The 22,592-nt window shown below is 44.4% G+C and overlaps 1 protein-coding gene across 2 annotated transcripts in view; it reads left to right on the top strand.

Moving 5' to 3' along the window:
• CABP2 (calcium binding protein 2) overlaps positions 1–22,592 on the top strand; it is a 48,732-nt gene that overhangs the window by 6,651 nt on the left and 19,489 nt on the right. Inside the window, exon 1 of one of the 2 annotated variants that reach the window (XM_072130410.1) lies at positions 10,812–11,030. The exons of the other annotated variant lie outside the window; for it this stretch is intronic. Coding sequence (XP_071986511.1) covers positions 10,989–11,030 — 42 coding nt within the window. The 5' untranslated portion in view covers positions 10,812–10,988. Of the gene's footprint in view, positions 1–10,811; positions 11,031–22,592 lie in introns of those variants that run through there. 2 annotated transcript variants of the gene reach the window in all.

Genomic DNA, 22,592 nt, shown 5'->3' with positions numbered 1-22,592 from the left:
TATTACATATACAGAAAGGAGTCTTACATTGGCCTTCTGTCACTTCTGAAGTAAAAAATGCTCAGCAGTTTGCGTCCAAATATCCATTGAAATAGTGGAAGGCCTAAAGAAATATGTAAAAATGGATACTACCGGACACCATTGCAAGTCCATTGAAATCAATAGGAAAAAATTGTGGACAAAAGAAAGGATCGTCTGGCGTCCAGGCAAAAGGAGATTGTGATTTTTCAATGTTAAAATTCCACTTTATTAGAAAAACTTGTTTAAAAACAATACATTTCGGACTATGTGCAGTCCAATCTCCTGTCTCTGAGCCCTAAGGCCAGACATTCAGGCCACTTACAATGCGAGTAAATCGCATCAAACTCGCTTGTGGGCAATCGACCTTACAGTTTGCAATACAAGGCATCAAAAACTCGCCAGGCATGAACGCCGCCTCAGCTTCTGTAAATTCTACTGCAGAAAACCAAGATCCACCTTGACTTTGTCTGTGGCTTTGCAGGAGGCATTGTCACTTCTATTAGTGTCAGCTCCTTCTGCACTGTCACAGCCAGATACATGTTACAGGCGGAAGCCCTCGTGTGCCTGGGTCCATGATATAGGCAGATGCACTGCTGTGTCTGACCACAAGATGTCACCAAAGTCCTTAATGTGTTGTTCAGGGAAGGTACAAAGTCCTGCACAGGTGAAGCAGGATAAGGGCGCGTTCACACGTGGAGTTCTGGGTGTTTTGGATGCACCTTTAAATGGACGCCATGGTGCATTCTAGAGCCTTTTTAAACACACTGAAAACGCATGCATTTTTACATGTTTACCATGCGTTGGGCTGTGTATATTTCCAGAAATGAAGGAAAACATATTGAAACCAGAAACACACAAGGTAAACAGGGCCGGATTAAAGGAGGGGCTCATGGGGCTTGAGCCCCGGGGCCCCCACCACTTTTACTTTTTAAAGGGGCCCCCACCAGTTGGCAGGCTACATACTACAGGGGGCTGGCAGGCTACAGACTACACAGGGCTGACAGTCTACATATTACAGGGGGCTGGCAGGCTATACACTTCCAAAAGCATTGTTGGAAGGGCCCCCACCAGATTGCGCCCAGGGGCCTCCACCACCCTTAATCCAGCCCTGAAGGTAAACATGCAAAAACGCACGAAGAACGAACCGTGTGACTGCAACCTCACACAACTAATAACATATACTAGTAACACACATCAAATGAGACCAGGGGGGTTATTAATCAGGACTTCAATGCCACTTTAGCCCTGAGATGTTTCCATATCGCTAGCACTGATTATTTTGGGACGAAGGTGGGGGAGTGGAGTGGCCGTCATGGTTTATTTTCATATGTAAATGTATTTACATGCTAATTATTCAATATTGATGGTCTTGTTTATTGTGATAAATGTGCTGCAACATATGAGTAAAATATGTGTAGTGAGGGTTTACACACGTAATGACGCCTCTTCCCGTGCCACAGAGTGAAACCTGCGTATTTAAACCCAATACAGGTGGTTCCCTACTTAAGAACACCTGACATACATATGACCCCTAGTTACAAACGGACCTCTGGATATTGGTAATTTAGCACTAACTAAAAACGGCCCAAAAACGGCCTAAAAACGCCATGTGTGTCTTCACCCGAAGACACACATGGCGTTTTTAGGCCGTTTTTGGGCCGTTTTTAGTTAGTGCGTTTTCAGATCGTTAAAATCCGTTTTTTTGAAAGCGCATGCGTTTTTGTCCAGTTTTCCGAATTTGCGCAATTAAAAATGGACAAAAACACATGCGTTTTCAAAAAACAGATTTTAACAATCTGAAAACGCACTAACTAAAAACGGCCCAAAAACGGCCTAAAAACGCCATGTGTGTCTTCACCCATAGACTACAATGATCATCTGTAACAGTTACCAGAGGCGTCTGTAATGAAGATTTATTGTTATTCCTGGTTCTGATGACAACCCAACATTTTTTAAATCCAATTGTCACAGAGACCAAAAAAAATTTGTCTGGGGTTACAATGATAAAGTATACAGTTCCGACTTACATACAAATTCAACTTAAGAACAAACATACAGACCCTATCTTGTACGTAACCCGGGGACTGCCTGTACTTTATTTTAACCATGTTAGGGTACGTTGCGTTTTGATTACGTTTTCTTTGCTTTTTGAAACACATTACTACAGCTGAGGAGAGGTGATCGCGCCCAAAGTCGAAAATGGCACTTTTTTGCCATTTAAAAAAAAAATTGAATTCTATAAATAGTGATCAAAAGGTTGCACAGTCCTAAAAATGATAACATTGGAAACATCATCAAAAGCTGCAAAAAATGACACCTCCCAAAGCTCCGTACACCAAAGTATGAAAAAGTTATTAGCGCCAGAAGATGGCAAAATCCCCCCCCAAATTTTTGTACAGATTTTCATTTTTGTATGAAAACATTATAAAACCTACACAAATTTGTTATCCCCGTGATCGTACCGAGCCAAAGAATAAAGTAGACCTGTCATTTGAAATCCGTAAAATCCAAGCCCAAAAGAATACGACCCAAATGCGTTTTTTTTTTTTACCAATTTCACTGCATTTGGAATTTTTTTCCCGCTTCCCAGTACACGGCATGGAATATTAAACACCATCATTTTGAAGTGTAATTTGTTACGCAGACAATAAGCCATAAAGGAAAAATTTAAAAATTATAGATTTTTGAAGGTGGGGAGTGAAAAATGAAAACGCAAAAAAAAAAACAAAAAAGGGCTGCGGCAGGAAGGGGTTAAAGAAGTGTCTGTGCTGGGAATGTGGCAGAATTTGTGGCGCAACCCATTTCTGGCACGCTGTATTTAACTTTTAAATTGTGTCGCAAGCCCGAGCGCTTACATGCACCACAAAAAAGAAGGTGAACTCTGTCAGACCTGAGCGGGGAAGAGACACATGCAGGATATCGGGCGCACGATCTTAGTGAATCCAGTGACGCTGTAAGTAAATGAGCCCCAGTAAGTTTAGGGAGGCAAAGGGACCGAGACACTCAACAGTGTTTTCTTTAAACTTTAAGAAACTCTGCTGACTTATGTTTGTTATCCTTGGCCTCCTTCCTTCTAAAATCAACTTATTTAATTATGCTAATAAGTCTAAAGGGCTCCTGGAGGTGTTACCACAGCCCCTTTGTGTTGTAGCTTACACTGTGCACGGACTCTACCCACATTTGTGTGCTGTAACTTCCTCTGCTGCAGTGAGTTTAGATCAGGCAGAGGGAGGGGGAAGTGCTGGGAGAGTAGGGGAAGGTGAGACAGTGTAACAGCCTGTGAAGCTGCAGCACATAGTAGCTCTGGTAACACTTCCATGTGCCTTTCAGGCTCGTGAGCACAATTATAAAAGTGGATTTTAGAAGGAAGGAGGCCATGGATAACACATATAAGAAGACACCACAGTCATGGTGCCTGGACCTATAAGTGTCAGCCCCTGGTTTATCATGATGGATTCTGATGGAACATTTGCTTTCAAGAGTCCACAGTATTCCAACAACATATAGGAAGATGCAGAATATTTTTCTCTTTAGCACAATGTTACCCAAGCAGTGGTGTGGGCACCATGTGTGGCATCTCGTGGCTCCTCAGTTGTGGACAATATGCATTGTCCTGCCGCTCATCATCCTGAGTTTGTAAATGGTGAAATCGCTGCCGGCCGCCATAATCCCATCAGCCAGCTGCTACTTGTAAAACACTGACTTAATCCATTCATTCTTTCAGGCTAAAGAGATGCATTACACTGCGCTCTCTACAATCTGAGATGGGTCAAGCCCTGACGTGTCCTACAAACATAAGAGGTCCCAGTGCACAAGGACCTGAAATACCGGGTCTGCGCCACTTTATACCGTAACATTTATTCAGAACAAATGGATATTGGCACAAATTTATCCAAGACAGTTCAGTGTGTACTGTGTGCAGTTACCTGTGTGGTGTCCAGGGGGCGCCAGATTCAGGATTTCTGACGCAAGTTCTGCATGAATCTGGCGCCCCCTGCACTGCTCCGACAGAGGGCACCAGTTTTTTTTTTGGTGCACCTTTATTGGAGGGCGTGCAACACAATACTGTCGGACTTTGCATGATAAAAGTGGTGCATGGTCCTGACGGAGCACCGATACTTGCCTCGTGTCGGGGATAGTGCAGCCAAGCCACAAATTTTGTGGAAAATTAAAAATTGATAAGCAAGCCGTTTGCACTGAAAATAAAATGCAAAGTACAATAGAAAACTGGTGCAGGAGCTTTTATGTATTACATGACTCCTCTAGGCTTGTGTACCTGGTGCTAGTACATGACTCCTCTAGGCTTGTGTACCTGGTGGTAGTACATGGCTCCTCTAGGCTTGTGTACCTGGTGGTAGTACATGGCTCCTCTAGGCTTGTGTACCTGGTGGTAGTACATGGCTCCTCTAGCCTTGTGTACCTGGTGCTAGTACATGGCTCCTCTAGCCTTGTGTACCTGGTGCTAGTACATGGCTCCTCTAGCCTTGTGTACCTGGTGCTAGTACATGACTCCTCTAGGCTTGTGTACCTGGTGCTAGTACATGGCTCCTCTAGGCTTGTGTACCTGGTGGTAGTACATGACTCCTCTAGGCTTGTGTACCTGGTGGTAGTACATGACTCCTCTAGGCTTGTGTACCTGGTGGTAGTACATGACTCCTCTAGGCTTGTGTACCTGGTGCTAGTACATGACTCCTCTAGGCTTGTGTACCTGGTGGTAGTACATGACTCCTCTAGGCTTGTGTACCTGGTGCTAGTACATGACTCCTCTAGGCTTGTGTACCTGGTGGTAGTACATGACTCCTCTAGGCTTGTGTACCTGGTGCTAGTACATGACTCCTCTAGGCTTGTGTACCTGGTGCTAGTACATGACTCCTCTAGGCTTATGTACCTGGTGGTAATACATGACTCCTCTAGGCTTGTGTACCTGGTGGTAGTACATGGCTCCTCTAGGCTTGTGTACCTGGTGCTAGTACATGACTCCTCTAGGCTTGTGTACCTGGTGCTAGTACATGACTCCTCTAGGCTTGTGTACCTGGTGCTAGTACATGACTCCTCTAGGCTTGTGTACCTGGTGGTAGTACATGACTCCTCTAGGCTTGTGTACCTGGTGCTAGTACATGACTCCTCTAGGCTTGTGTACCTGGTGGTAGTACATGACTCCTCTAGGCTTGTGTACCTGGTGGTATTACATGACTCCTCTAGGCTTGTGTACCTGGTGCTAGTACATGACTCCTCTAGGCTTGTGTACCTGGTGGTAGTACATGACTCCTCTAGGCTTGTGTACCTGGTGGTAGTACATGGCTCCTCTAGGCTTGTGTACCTGGTGCTAGTACATGACTCCTCTAGGCTTATGTACCTGGTGCTAGTACATGGCTCCTCTAGGCTTGTGTACCTGGTGCTAGTACATGACTCCTCTAGGCTTGTGTACCTGGTGGTAGCACATGACTCCTCTAGCCTTGTGTACCTGGTGCTAGTACATGACTTCTCTGGGCTTCTGTACCTGGTGCTAGTACATGGCTCCTCTAGGCTTGTGTACCTGGTGCTAGTACATGACTCCTCTAGGCTTGTGTACCTGGTGGTAGTAAATGACTCCTCTAGGCTTGTGTACCTGGTGCTAGTACATGACTCCTCTAGGCTTGTGTACCTGGTGGTAGTAAATGACTCCTCTAGGCTTGTGTACCTGGTGCTAGTACATGACTCCTCTAGGCTTGTGTACCTGGTGGTAGTACATGACTCCTCTAGGCTTGTGTACCTGGTGGTAGTACATGACTCCTCTAGGCTTGTGTACCTGGTGCTAGTAAATGACTCCTCTAGGCTTGTGTACCTGGTGGTAGTACATGACTCCTCTAGGCTTGTGTACCTGGTGGTAGTACATGACTCCTCTAGGCTTGTGTACCTGGTGGTAGTACATGACTCCTCTAGGCTTGTGTACCTGGCGGTAGTACATGACTCCTCTAGGCTTGTGTACCTGGTGGTAGTACATGACTCCTCTAGGCTTGTGTACCTGGTGGTAGTACATGACTCCTCTAGGCTTGTGTACCTGGTGGTAGTACATGGCTCCTCTAGGCTTGTGTACCTGGTGGTAGTACATGACTCCTCTAGGCTTGTGTACCTGGTGGTAGTACATGACTCCTCTAGGCTTGTGTCCCTGGCGGTAGTACATGACTCCTCTAGGCTTGTGTCCCTGGCGGTAGTACATGACTCCTCTAGGCTTATGTACCTGGTGGTAGTACATGACTCCTCTAGGCTTGTGTACCTGGCGGTAGTACATGACTCCTCTAGGCTTGTGTACCTGGTGGTATTACATGACTCCTCTAGGCTTATGTACCTGGTGGTAGTACATGACTCCTCTAGGCTTGTGTACCTGGTGGTAGTACATGACTCCTCTAGGCTTGTGTCCCTGGCGGTAGTACATGACTCCTCTAGGCTTATGTACCTGGTGGTAGTACATGACTCCTCTAGGCTTGTGTACCTGGTGGTAGTACATGACTCCTCTAGGCTTGTGTACCTGGTGCTAGTACATGGCTCCTCTAGGCTTGTGTACCTGGTGCAAGTACATGGCTCCTCTAGGCTTGTGTACCTGGTGCTAGTACATGGCTCCTCTAGGCTTGTGTACCTGGTGCAAGTACATGACTCCTCTAGGCTTGTGTACCTGGTGGTAGTACATGGCTCCTCTAGGCTTGTGTACCTGGTGGTAGTACATGGCTCCTCTAGGCTTGTGTACCTGGTGGTAGTACATGGCTCCTCTAGGCTTGTGTACCTGGCGGTAGTACATGACTCCTCTAGGCTTATGTACCTGGTGCTAATACATGACTCCTCTAGGCTTGTGTACCTGGTGGTAGTACATGACTCCTCTAGGCTTATGTACCTGGTGCTAGTACATGGCTCCTCTAGGCTTATGTACCTGGTGCTAGTACATGACTCCTCTAGGCTTGTGTACCTGGTGGTAGTACATGACTCCTCTAGGCTTGTCTATCTGGTGCTAGTACATGACTCCTCTAGGCTTGTGTACCTGGTGGTAGTACATGACTCCTCTAGGCTTGTGTACCTGGTGGTAGTACATGACTCCTCTAGGCTTATGTACCTGGTGGTAGTACATGACTCCTCTAGGCTTGTGTACCTGGTGCTAGTACATGGCTCCTCTAGGCTTGTGTACCTGGTGCTAGTACATGGCTCCTCTAGGCTTGTGTACCTGGTGCTAGTACATGACTCCTCTAGGCTTATGTACCTGGTGCTAGTACATGGCTCCTCTAGGCACTTCCACCCAGAGGATGATATATATGACTGTCACACAGCCAGTGATCTCTCCCCTCCCCAGTCCCCGCACTCACACACAGGGCTTTAGATCGGATTAGATTGCCAAGGATTAGTAGATTAGAAAATAGAAATATTTCTTTAATTCCCTCAGAAATCACTGAGTTTTTTTTATTTTGTTGTCTTTTAAACTGTGGATTGTGTCATTCATGTAATATCTTTACATCCACTCATTACCCCAACATCCTATCTATCTCATATCTATCTATCTATCTATCTTTCTCCTATATATCTATCTATCTCCTATCTATCTATCTATCTATCTATCTATCATCTATCTATCTATCTTTCTCCTATCTATCTATCTATCTCCTATCTATCTATCTCCTATCTATCTATCTCCTATCTATCTCCTATCTATCTATCTATCTCCTATCTATCTATCTCCTATCTATCTATCTATCTATCTATCTATCTATCTATCTATCTCATATCTATCTATCTATCTATCTATCTATCTATCTATCTTTCTCCTATCTATCTATCTATCTATCTATCTATCTTTCTCCTATCTATCTATCTATCTATCTATCTATCTATCTATCTATCTATCTCATATCTATCTATCTATCTATCTATCTATCTTTCTCCTATCTATCTATCTATCTCCTATCTATCTATCTCCTATCTATCTCCTATCTATCTATCTATCTATCTATCTATCTATCTATCTATCTATCTCATATCTATCTATCTATCTATCTCATATCTATCTATCTATCTATCTATCTATCATCTATCTATCTATCTCATATCTATCTTTCTCCTATCTATCTATCTATCTATCTCCTATCTATCTATCTCCTATCTATCTCATATCTATCTATCTATCTCCTATCTATCTCCTATCTATCTATCTCATATCTATCTATTTATCTCCTATCTATCTATCTATCTCATATCTATCTATCTATCTATCTCATATCTATCTTTCTCCTATCTATCTATCTATCTATCTATCTATCTATCTATCTATCTCCTATCTATCTCCTATCTATCTATCTATCTATCTCATATCTATCTATCTATCTCATATCTATCTATCTATCTCATATCTATCTATCTATCTATCTATCTATCTATCTATCTATCTATCTATCTCCTATCTATCTCCTATCTATCTATCTCATATCTATCTATCTATCTCCTATCTATCTATCTCCTATCTATCTATCTCCTATCTATCTATCTCCTATCTATCTATCTCCTATCTATCTCATATCTATCTATCTATCTCCTATCTATCTATCTATCTCCTATCTATCTATCTCATATCTATCTATCTATCTCCTATCTATCTATCTATCTATCTATCTATCTATCTATCTCCTATCTATCTATCTCATATCTATCTCATATCTATCTATCTCCTATCTATCTATCTCCTATCTATCTATCTATCTATCTATCTATCTATCTCCTATCTATCTATCTATCTATCTATCTATCTATCTCATATCTATCTCCTATCTATCTATCTATCTATCTATCTATCTATCTATCTATCTATCTATCTATCTCCTATCTATATATCTCATATCTATCTATCTATCTCCTATCTATCTATCTTCTATCTATCTATCTATCTATCTATCTCCTATCTATCTATCTATCTATCTATCTATCTATCTCCTATCTATCTATCTATCTATCTCATATCTATCTATCTATCTATCTCCTATCTATCTATCTCCTATCTATCTATCTCATATCTATCTATCTATCTCTCTATCTATCTGTCTATCTATCTGTCTCCTATCTATCTATCTCCTATCTATCTATCTCATATCTATCTATCTATCTCTCTATCTATCTGTCTATCCATCCATTGATGCATCTCTTAATAAAATGTATCTACTCGGTTCCCATCCTGAGGTGAAGCCTTAATGCTTCATACCTTAAAAACTCTACCCGTCCAAGCCATGACACACTACGAACTGTCATAATAGATTCTCCAGAACATCAGCCCACAACCCAACACTGGGTGGAGAGCCTGGGTCCTGTCCTCACTTTCCCTGTTTCTCTCCATTTCTCTGCTGTGCGCGGCTCTGATGCTTGAGAAAAATTTGCACCATTTTCATTTGTTTTTATGACTTTCACTGTGCTCTCTAAATGTACCCTCCCCTTTATCTCAACTGTACAACCTTTTGATCACTTTTTATTAATTTTTTTTATTGTAATTCCGGCGTTTGGACACCATTTTGTGTTATGGTGTGCACCGTCTGGAATAAGCGTTTTTATATTTTGTTAGACCAAGAGTTTGGGGATGCGGCGATACCTAACATGTTTATGATTTTGTTAACACCTGCGATCGGTTGCAGCACTAATCGCGGGTGTTAGCATTAGGTGTTTGCTGCAGTACGCAGCAAATACCCAGTGTGTATGAAGAGGGCTCAGTCCATGAGTCCTCTCCTACACCTTTACCAGTACATCCTGGTGTGGCAAGGCGTTAAAGGAAATCTACCATCAGATTTCATCCTGATAAACCAGGGGCATTACTCACAGATCCAGGCAGGACTGTGGTAACTTTCTTATATTTGTTATCCTTGACCTCCTGCCTTCTAAAATCCACATATATAATTATGGTAATGAGCCTGAAGGGCTCTAGTGGGTGTTACCAGAGCCTCTCTGTGCTGTAGTTTCACAAGATGTTACACTGTGAAGGAACATTTCTCCCCTTCCACTGTGTGAGATTACATTAGGTAATAATCATAATAATCTTTATTTATATAGCGCCATCAAATTCCGTAGTGCTTTACAAATCAGAGGGAGCAGGTATGTGCTGAGGGAGCAGGTATGTGCTGAGGGAGCAGGTATGTGCTGAGGGAGCAGGTATGTGCTGAGGGAGCAGGTATTTGCTGAGGGAGCAGGTATGTACTGAGGGAGCAGGTATGTGCTGAGGGAGCAGGTATGTGCTGAGGGAGCAGGTATGTGCTGAGGGAGCAGGTATGTGCTGAGGGAGCAGGTATGTGCTGAGGGTGCAGGGGGGAAAGAAACCCTCCCAGAGCTCTTCAGACTCATTAGCATAATTTTAAAAGTTGATTTTAGATCAAATATAAGAAGAGTACCACGGTAACAATCATGGCAGAATTCTTTTAAGGGAGGCAATATAAGTGGGGGGCTAAAGAGGGGCATTGTAAGAAGGCAGCGAGGATAAAATGGGCACTCTACTGGAAAGGGGGCGTTATAATGGGGGAATACTTTTTGGCACTTCTGTTTGGTATAATTGTGGTGTCCTGAGATACTTGTAGGTTGTATATACTGGGTTTATGTAGAGGTTGGGGAGCACTGCTCCGGTAGACCGCCCTGTATGAGTTGTATCCATGTTCTGTAGATCTGGGTGGCGGCCCAGGAATCTTATCCTAATGTTCTCATTTTCTGTCAATTCTGAAATTGCGTCTGAATATTTTGCTGGGGCTCTATCCTGCCCTCCTCTCGCATGGCTTTCTCTCTCATTGAAATCTTTAATCCCTGGCAGCAGATTTATCCTCCTCATAACTCATCAGAGGCAGAAATACCCAGCCTGCTATATCCACATACATATATCATCACCAGCCGCGCATTCATATACCTCCCATATAGGCATCCATGGCTTGAGGCACCGGGACAAAAAATAAAGCGGAGAATGAGACCAACAAAATCACAAACGAGAGATGGGAAACTGCACTAAAAGTCAGCGGAAGAAAACCAGCAAGGTACAAGGGGTCCAGCGAGGGGGACAATGGGGGCCCGAGGGGACCATATATAGGGGACAGAAGCGAGAAGGGACAAATCATTAGAAAACAACACAGATATTATAGAGAGGACTGTATACCTGGACAGTACAGATACTATAGAGAGGGCTGTATACCTGGACAGTACAGATACTATAGAGAGGACTGTATACCTGGACAGTACAGATACTATAGAGAGGACTGTATACCTGGACAGTACAGATACTATAGAGAGGACTGTATACCTGGACAGTACAGATACTATAGAGAGGACTGTATACCTGGACAGTAGAGATACTATAGAGAGGACTGTATACCTGGACAGAACAGATACTATAGAGAGGACTGTATACCTGGACAGTGCAGATACTATAGATAGGACTGTATACCTGGACAGTACAGATACTATAGAGAGGACTGTATACCTGGATAGTGCAGATACTATAGAGAGGACTGAATACCTGGACAGTATAGATACTATAGAGAGGACTGTATACCTGGACAGTACAGATACTATAGAGAGGACTGTATACCTGGATAGTGCAGATACTATAGAGAGGACTGAATACCTGGACAGTACAGATACTATAGAGAGGACTGTATACCTGGATAGTGCAGATACTATAGAGAGGACTGTATACCTGGACAGTATAGATACTATAGAGAGGACTGTATACCTGGACAGTACAGATACTATAGAGAGGACTGTATACCTGGACAGTACAGATACTATAGACAGGGCTGTATACCCGGACAGTACAGATACTATAGAGATGACTGTATACATGGACAGTACAGATACTATAGAGAGGACTGTATAACTGGACAGTACAGATACTGGAGAGAGGACTGTATACCTGGACAGTACAGATACTATAGAGAGGACTGTATACCTGGACAGTACAGATATTATAGAGAGGGCTGTATACCTGGACAGTACAGATATTATAGAGAGGGCTGTATACCTGGACAGTACAGATACTATAGAGAGGACTGTATACCTGGACAGTACAGATACTGGAGAGAGGACTGTATACCTGGACAGTACAGATACTATAGAGAGGACTGTATACCTGGACAGTGCAGATTCTATAGAGAGGACTGTATACCTGGACAGTACAGATACTATAGAGAGGACTGTATACCTGGACAGTACAGATATTATAGAGAGGGCTGTATACCTGGACAGTACAGATATTATAGAGAGGACTGTATACCTGGACAGTGCAGATACTATAGAGAGGACTGTATACCTGGACACTAGAGATACTATAGAGAGGGCTGTATAACTGGACAGTACAGATACTATAGAGAGGACTGTATACCTGGACAGTACAGATACTATAGAGAGGACTGTATACCTGGACAGTACAGATACTATAGACAGGGCTGTATACCTGGACAGTACAGATACTATAGAGAGGACTGTATACCTGGACAGTACAGATACTATAGGGAGGACTGTATACCTGGACAGTACAGATACTATAGAAAGGGCTGTATACCTGGACAGTACAGATACTATAGAGAGGACTGTATACCTGGACAGTACAGATACTATAGAGAGGACTGTATACCTGGACAGTACAGATACTATAGAGAGGACTGTATACCTGGACAGTACAGATACTATAGAGAGGACTGTATACCTGGACAGTACAGATACTATAGAGAGGACTGTATACCTGGACAGTAGAGATACTATAGAGAGGACTGTATACCTGGACAGTACAGATACTATAGAGAGGACTGTATACCTGGACACTTGAGATACTATAGAGAGGACTGTATACCTGGACAGTACAGATACTATAGAGAGGGCTGTATACCTGGACAGTGCAGATACTATAGAGAGGACTGTATACCTGGACAGTAGAGATACTATAGAGAGGGCTGTATACCTGGACAGTGCAGATGCTATAGAGAGGACTGTATACCTGGACAGTACAGATACTATAGAAAGGGCTGTATACCTGGACAGTACAGATACTATAGAGAGGGCTGTATACCTGGACAGTACAGATACTATAGGGAGGACTGTATACCTGGACAGTACAGATACTATAGAGAGGACTGTATACCTGGACAGTACAGATATTATAGAGAGGACTGTATACCTGGACAGTACAGATACTATAGAGAGGACTGTATACCTGGACAGTACAGATACTATAGAGAGGACTGTATACCTGGACAGTACAGATACTATAGAGAGGACTGTATACCTGGACAGTACAGATACTATAGAGAGGGCTGTATACCTGGACAGTACAGATACTATAGAGAGGACTGTATACCTGGACAGTACAGATACTATAGAGAGGACTGTATACATGGACAGTGCAGATACTATAGAGAGGACTTTATACATGGACAGTACAGATACTATAGAGAGGACTGTATACCTGGACAGTAGAGATAGTATAGAGAGGGCTGTATACCTGGACACTAGAGATACTATAGAGAGGGCTGTATACCTGGACAGTAGAGATACTATAGAGAGGACTGTATACCTGGACAGTACAGATACTATAGAGAGGGCTGTATACCTGGACAGTAGAGATAGTATAGAGAGGGCTGTATACCTGGACACTAGAGATACTATAGAGAGGGCTGTATACCTGGACAGTAGAGATACTATAGAGAGGACTGTATACCTGGACACTAGAGATACTATAGAGAGGGCTGTATACCTGGACAGTAGAGATACTATAGAGAGGACTGTATACCTGGACAGTACAGATACTATAGGGAGGACTGTATACCTGGACAGTAGAGATACTATAGAGAGGACTGTATACCCGGACAGTAGAGATACTATAGAGAGGACTGTATACCTGGACAGTACAGATACTATAGAGAGGGCTGTATACCTGGACAGTACAGATACTATAGAGAGGACTGTATACCTGGACAGTAGAGATACTATAGAGGGGACTGTATACCTGGACAGTAGAGATACTATAGAGAGGACTGTATACCTGGACAGTACAGATACTATAGAGAGGACTGTATACCTGGACAGTACAGATATTATAGAGAGGACTGTATACCTGGACAGTACGGATACTATAGAGAGGACTGTATACCTGGACAGTACAGATATTATAGAGAGGACTGTATACCTGGATAGTACAGATACTATAGAGAGGACTGTATACCTGGACAGTACAGATACTATAGAGAGGACTGTATACCTGGACAGTACAGATACTATAGAGAGGACTGTATACCTGGACAGTACAGATACTATAGAGAGGACTGTATACCTGGACAGTACAGATATTATAGAGAGGACTGTATACCTGGACAGTACAGATATTATAGAGAGGACTGTATACCTGGACAGTACGGATACTATAGAGAGGACTGTATACCTGGACAGTACATATATTATAGAGAGGACTGTATACCTGGACAGTACAGATACTATAGAGAGGACTGTATACCTGGACAGTACAGATATTATAGAGAGGACTGTATACCTGGACAGTACAGATATTATAGAGAGGACTGTATACCTGGACAGTACAGATATTATAGAGAGGGCTGTATACCTGGACAGTACAGATACTATAGGGAGGACTGTATACCTGGACAGTACAGATATTATAGAGAGGGCTGTATACCTGGACAGTATAGATACTATAGAGAGGACTGTATACCTGGACAGTACAGATACTATAGAGAGGACTGTATACGTGGACAGTAGAGATATTATAGAGAGGACTGTATACCTGGACAGTACAGATATTATAGAGAGGACTGTATACCTGGACAGTACAGATATTATAGAGAGGACTGTATACCTGGACAGTACAGATATTATAGAGAGGACTGTATACCTGGACAGTACAGATATTATAGAGAGGACTGTATACCTGGACAGTACAGATATTATAGAGAGGACTGTATACCTGGACAGTGCAGATACTATAGAGAGGACTGTATACCTGGACACTAGAGATACTATAGAGAGGGCTGTATACCTGGACAGTACAGATATTATAGAGAGGACTGTATACCTGGACAGTACAGATATTATAGAGAGGACTGTATACCTGGACAGTACAGATACTATAGAGAGGACTGTATACCTGGACAGTACGGATACTATAGAGAGGACTGTATACCTGGACAGTGCAGATACTATAGAGAGGGCTGTATACCTGGACAGTACAGATACTATAGAGAGGACTGTATACCTGGACAGTACAGATACTATAGAGATGACTGTATACATGGACAGTACAGATACTATAGAGAGGACTGTATACCTGGACAGTACAGATACTATAGAGATGACTGTATACATGGACAGTACAGATACTATAGAGACTACTACAGCTACTACTAACGCTACTACTGCAGATAGGAAGGAATGCTCTATGGATAGGACTGTTAATCTGGATGGAGGAGGTACTATACATAGGGCTGTATAGTTAGACATCACTCTTACTACAGATAACATTATATTTCAGCTCTTGGGGTCTCAGAGTTTCCCCCCTATGATGTTGGCACGAATAACTAAAGATATAGAGTGGCCGTGGGCTCATTAGTCAGACATGCGGCCTATAGTGCCTAGTACACAGTCCAAGTCATCCAATTCTCCCTTATATAACACTGCATACCCCCCCACAATGTAATTATATTAAAATAATATAATTAATTACATTATATACAGTGAACAACATTAAACAGCCCCCTGAATTACATACAGCACCCTCCCACTTTTATTATAATATATAAAAAGCCATTCTCCATAAATGACCCTATATACAAGAGCCGCCGATATTCATTTTATTATATACAGTGCCCCCTGAATGATATCACATACAGTGCCCCCTGAATGATAGCACATACAGTGCCCCCTGAATGATAGCACATACAGTGTCCCCTGAATGATAGCACATACAGTGCCCCCTGAATGATAGCACATACAGTGCCCCCTGAATGATAGCACATACAGTGCCCCCTGAATGATAGCACATACAGTGCCCCCTGAATGATAGCACATACAGTGCCCCCTGAATGATAGCACATACAGTGCCCCCTGAATGATAGCACATACAGTGCCCCCTGAATGATAGCACACATAGTGCCCCCTGAATGAAAGCACACATAGTGCCCCCTGAATAATAGCACATACAGTGCCCCCTGAATGATAGCACATACAGTGCCCCCTGAATGACATTACATACAGTGCCCCATGAATGATTGCACATACAGTGTCCCCTGAATGATAGCACATATAGTGCCCCCTGAATGATAGCACATACAGTGCCCCCTGAATGATAGCACATACAGTGCCCCCTGAATGATAGCACATGCAGTGCCCCTGAATGATAGCACATACAGTGCCCCCTGAATGATAGCACATACAGTGCCCCCTGAGTGATAGCACATACAGTGCCCCCTGAATAATAGCACATACAGTGCCCCCTGAATGATAGCACATACAGTGCTCCCTGAATAATAGCACATACAGTGCCCCCTGAATGATAGCACATACAGTGCCCCCTGAATGATAGCACATACAGTGCCCCCTGAATGATAGCACATACAGTGCCCCCTGAATGATAGCACATACAGTGCCCCCTGAATAATAGCACATACAGTGCTTCCTGAATGATAGCACATACAGTGCCCCCTGAATGATAGCACATACAGTGCCCCCTGAATGATAGCACATACAGTGCTCCCTGAATAATAGCACATACAGTGCCCCCTGAATGATAGCACATACAGTGCCCCCTGAATGATAGCACATACAGTGCCCCCTGAATGATAGCACATACAGTGCCCCCTGAATGATAGCACATACAGTGCCCCCTGAATGATAGCACATACAGTGCCCCCTGAATGATAGCACATACAGTGCCCCCTGAATGATAGCACATACAGTGCCCCCTGAATGATAGCACATACAGTGCTCCCTGAATAATAGCACATACAGTGCCCCCTGAATGATAGCACATACAGTGCCCCATGAATGATAGCACATACAGTGCCCCGTGAATAATAGCACATACAGTGCCCCCTGAATGATAGCACATACAGTGCCCCCTGAATAATATCACATATAGTGCCCCCTGAAAGATAGCACATACATTGCCCAATGAATGATTGCACATACAGTGCTCCCAGAATGATAGCACATACAGTGCTCCCTGAATGATAGCAAATACAGTGCCCCCTGAATGATAGCACATACAGTGCCCCCTGAATGATAGCACATACAGTGCTCCCTGAATGATAGCGCACACTGTGCCCCCTGAATGATAGCACATACAGTGCCCCATGAATGATAGCACATACAGTGCCCCCTGAATAATAGCACATACAGTGCCCCCTGAATGATAGCACATACAGTGCCCCCTGAATGATAGCACATACAGTGCCCCCTGAATGATAGCACATACAGTGCCCCCTGAATGATAGCACATACAGTGTTCCCTGAATGATAGCACATACAGTGCCCCCTGAATAATAGCACATACAGTGCCCCCTGAATAATAGCACATACAGTGCCCCCTGAATGATAGCACATACAGTGCCCCCTGAATGATAGCACATACAGTGCTCCCTGAATAATAGCACATACAGTGCCCCCTGAATGATAGCACATACAGTGCCCCCTGAATGATAGCACATACAGTGCTCCCTGAATAATAGCACATACAGTGCCCCCTGAATGATAGCACATATAGTGCCCCCTGAATGATAGCACATACAGTGCCCCCTGAATGATAGCACATACAGTGCCCCGTGAATAATAGCACATACAGTGCCCCCTGAATAATATCACATATAGTGCCCCCTGAAAGTTAATCACATACATTGCCCCATGAATGATTGCACATACAGTGCTCCCAGAATGATAGCACATACAGTGCTCCCTGAATGATAGCAAATACAGTGCCCCCTGAATGATAGCACATACAGTGCCCCCTGAATGATAGCACATACAGTGCTTCCTGAATGATAGCGCACACAGTGCCCCCTGAATGATAGCAAATACAGTGCCCCCTGAATGATAGCACATACAGTGCCCCCTGAATGATAGCACATACAGTGCTTCCTGAATGATAGCAAATACAGTGCCCCCTGAATGATAGCACATACAGTGCCCCCTGAATGATAGCACATACAGTGCTTCCTGAATGATAGCGCACACAGTGCCCCCTGAATGATAGCACATACAGTGCCCCCTGAATGATAGCACATACAGTGCCCCCTGAATAATAGCACATACAGTGCCCCCTGAATGATAGCACATACAGTGCCCCCTGAATGATAGCACATACAGTGCCCCCTGAATGATAGCACATACAGTGCCCCCTGAATGATAGCACATACAGTGCCCCCTTAATGATAGCACACACAGTGCCCCCTGAATAATAGCACATACAGTGCCCCCTGAATGATAGCACATACAGTGCCCCCTGAATAATAGCACATACAGTGCCCCCTGAGTGATAGCACATACAGTGCCCCCTGAATAATAGCACATACAGTGCCCCCTGAATAATCAGTGCCCCCTGAATAATAGCACACACAGTGCCCCCTGAATAATAGCACATACAGTGCCCCCTGAATAATAGCACATACAGTGCCCCCTGAATGATAGCACATACAGTGCCCCGTGAATAATAGCACATACAGTGCCCCCTGAATGATAGCACATACAGTGCCCCCTGAATAATATCACATATAGTGCCCCCTGAAAGATAGCACATACATTGCCCCATAAATGATTGCACATACAGTGCTCCCAGAATGATAGCACATACAGTGCTCCCTGAATGATAGCAAATACAGTGCCACCTGAATGATAGCACATACAGTGCCCCCTGAATGATAGCACATACAGTGCCCCCTGAATGATAGCACATACAGTGCTCCCTGAATGATAGCGCACACTGTGCCCCCTGAATGATAGCACATACAGTGCCCCATGAATGATAGCACATACAGTGCCCCCTGAATAATAGCACATACAGTGCCCCCTGAATGATAGCACATACAGTGCCCCCTGAATGATAGCACATACAGTGCCCCCTGAATGATAGCACATACAGTGCCCCCTGAATGATAGCACATACAGTGTTCCCTGAATGATAGCACATACAGTGCCCCCTGAATAATAGCACATACAGTGCCCCCTGAATAATAGCACATACAGTGCCCCCTGAATGATAGCACATACAGTGCCCCCTGAATGATAGCACATACAGTGCTCCCTGAATAATAGCACATACAGTGCCCCCTGAATGATAGCACATACAGTGTCCCCTGAATAATAGCACATACAGTGCCCGCTGAATGATAGCACATACAGTGTCCCCTGAATGATAGCACATACAGTGCCCCCTGAATGATAGCACATACAGTGCCCCCTGAATGATAGCACATACAGTGTTCCCTGAATGATAGCACATACAGTGCCCCCTGAATAATAGCACATACAGTGCCCCCTGAATAATAGCACATACAGTGCCCCCTGAATGATAGCACATACAGTGCCCCCTGAATGATAGCACATACAGTGCTCCCTGAATAATAGCACATACAGTGCCCCCTGAATGATAGCACATACAGTGCCCCCTGAATGATAGCACATACAGTGCTCCCTGAATAATAGCACATACAGTGCCCCCTGAATGATAGCACATACAGTGTCCCCTGAATAATAGCACATACAGTGCCCCCTGAATGATAGCACATACAGTGTCCCCTGAATGATAGCACATACAGTGCCCCCTGAATGATAGCACATACAGTGCCCCCTGAATGATAGCACATACAGTGCCCCCTGAATGATAGCACATACAGTGCTCCCAGAATGATAGCACATACAGTGCCCCCTGAATGATAGCGCACACAGTGCCCCCTGAATGATAGCACATATAGTGCCCCCTGAATGATAGCACATACAGTGCCCCATGAATGATAGCACATACAGTGCCCCGTGAATAATAGCACATACAGTGCCCCCTGAATGATAGCACATACAGTGCCCCCTGAATAATATCACATATAGTGCCCCCTGAAAGTTAATCACATACATTGCCCCATGAATGATTGCACATACAGTGCTCCCAGAATGATAGCACATACAGTGCTCCCTGAATGATAGCAAATACAGTGCCCCCTGAATGATAGCACATACAGTGCCCCCTGAATGATAGCACATACAGTGCTTCCTGAATGATAGCGCACACAGTGCCCCCTGAATGATAGCACATACAGTGCCCCCTGAATGATAGCACATACAGTGCCCCCTGAATAATAGCACATACAGTGCCCCCTGAATGATAGCACATACAGTGCCCCCTGAATGATAGCACATACAGTGCCCCCTGAATGATAGCACATACAGTGCCCCCTGAATGATAGCACATACAGGGGGTCATTTACTAAGGGCCCGATTCGCGTTTTCCCGACGTGTTACCCGAATATTTCCGATTTGCGCCGATTGTACCTGAATTGCCCTGGGTTTTTGGCGCACGCGATCGGATTGTGGCGCATCGGCGCCGGCATGCGCGCGACGGAAATCGGGGGGCGTGGCCGAACGAAAACCCGACGTATTCGGAAAAACCGCCGCATTTAAAAAAAAAATTGTGTCGCGAAAATTTCACTCACCTTCATCCTGCATAGGCCGGTGTATTTCGAGGCAATCCAGCGGACTTCAGCGCAGCAGCGCCACCTGGTGGACGTCGGAGGAACTGCATTGATGAATCCCGGCCGGACCCGAATCCACCGCAGAGAACGCGCCGCTGGATCGCGAACGGACCGGGTAAGTAAATGTGCCCCACAGTGCCCCCTTAATGATAGCACACACAGTGCCCCCTGAATAATAGCACATACAGTGCCCCCTGAATGATAGCACATACAGTGCCCCCTGAATAATAGCACATACAGTGCCCCCTGAGTGATAGCACATACAGTGCCCCCTGAATAATAGCACATACAGTGCCCCCTGAATAATCAGTGCCCCCTGAATAATAGCACACACAGTGCCCCCTGAATAATAGCACATACAGTGCCCCCTGAATAATAGCACATACAGTGCCCCCTGAATGATAGCACATACAGTGCCTCCTAAATGATAGCACATACAGTGCCCCCTGAATGATAGCACATACAGTGCCCCCTGAATAATAGCACATACAGTGCCCCCTGAATGATAGCACATACAGTGCCCCCTGAATGATAGCACATACAGTGCCCCCTGAATGATAGCACATACAGTGCCCCCTGAATGATAGCACATACAGTGCCCCCTTAATGATAGCACACACAGTGCCCCCTGAATAATAGCACATACAGTGCCCCCTGAATGATAGCACATACAGTGCCCCCTGAATAATAGCACATACAGTGCCCCCTGAGTGATAGCACATACAGTGCCCCCTGAATAATAGCACATACAGTGCCCCCTGAATAATCAGTGCCCCCTGAATAATAGCACACACAGTGCCCCCTGAATAATAGCACATACAGTGCCCCCTGAATAATAGCACATACAGTGCCCCCTGAATGATAGCACATACAGTGCCTCCTGAATGATAGCACATACAGTGCCCCCTGAATGATAGCACATACAGTGCCCCCTGAATGATAGCACATACAGTGCCCCCTGAATGATAGCACATACAGTGCTCCCTGAATAATAGCACATACAGTGCCCCCTGAATGATAGCACATATAGTGCCCCCTGAATGATAGCACATACAGTGCCCCATGAATGATAGCACATACAGTGCCCCGTGAATAATAGCACATACAGTGCCCCCTGAATGATAGCACATACAGTGCCCCCTGAATAATTTCACATATAGTGCCCCCTGAAAGATAGCACATACATTGCCCCATGAATGATTGCACATACAGTGCTCCCAGAATGATAGCACATACAGTGCTCCCTGAATGATAGCAAATACAGTGCCCCCTGAATGATAGCACATACAGTGCCCCCTGAATGATAGCACATACAGTGCCCCCTGAATGATAGCACATACAGTGCTCCCTGAATGATAGCGCACACAGTGCCCCCTGAATGATAGCACATACAGTGCCCCATGAATGATAGCACATACAGTGCCCCCTGAATAATAGCACATACAGTGCCCCCTGAATGATAGCACATACAGTGCCCCCTGAATGATAGCACATACAGTGCCCCCTGAATGATAGCACATACAGTGCCCCCTGAATGATAGCACATATAGTGCCCCCTGAATGATAGCACATACAGTGTTCACTGAATGATAGCACATACAGTGCCCCCTGAATAATAGCACATACAGTGCCCCCTGAATAATAGCACATACAGTGCCCCCTGAATGATAGCACATACAGTGCCCCCTGAATGATAGCACATACAGTGCTCCCTGAATAATAGCACATACAGTGCCCCCTGAATGATAGCACATATAGTGCCCCCTGAATGATAGCACATACAGTGCCCCATGAATGATAGCACATACAGTGCCCCGTGAATAATAGCACATACAGTGCCCCCTGAATGATAGCACATAC

This window comes from Engystomops pustulosus, chromosome 11, assembly GCF_040894005.1.
Source record: "Engystomops pustulosus chromosome 11, aEngPut4.maternal, whole genome shotgun sequence".
Taxonomy (NCBI): Eukaryota; Metazoa; Chordata; class Amphibia; order Anura; family Leptodactylidae; genus Engystomops; species Engystomops pustulosus.
The sequence above is the reverse complement of the archived record's forward strand: the minus strand, read 5'-3'. Positions and strand labels throughout refer to the sequence as shown.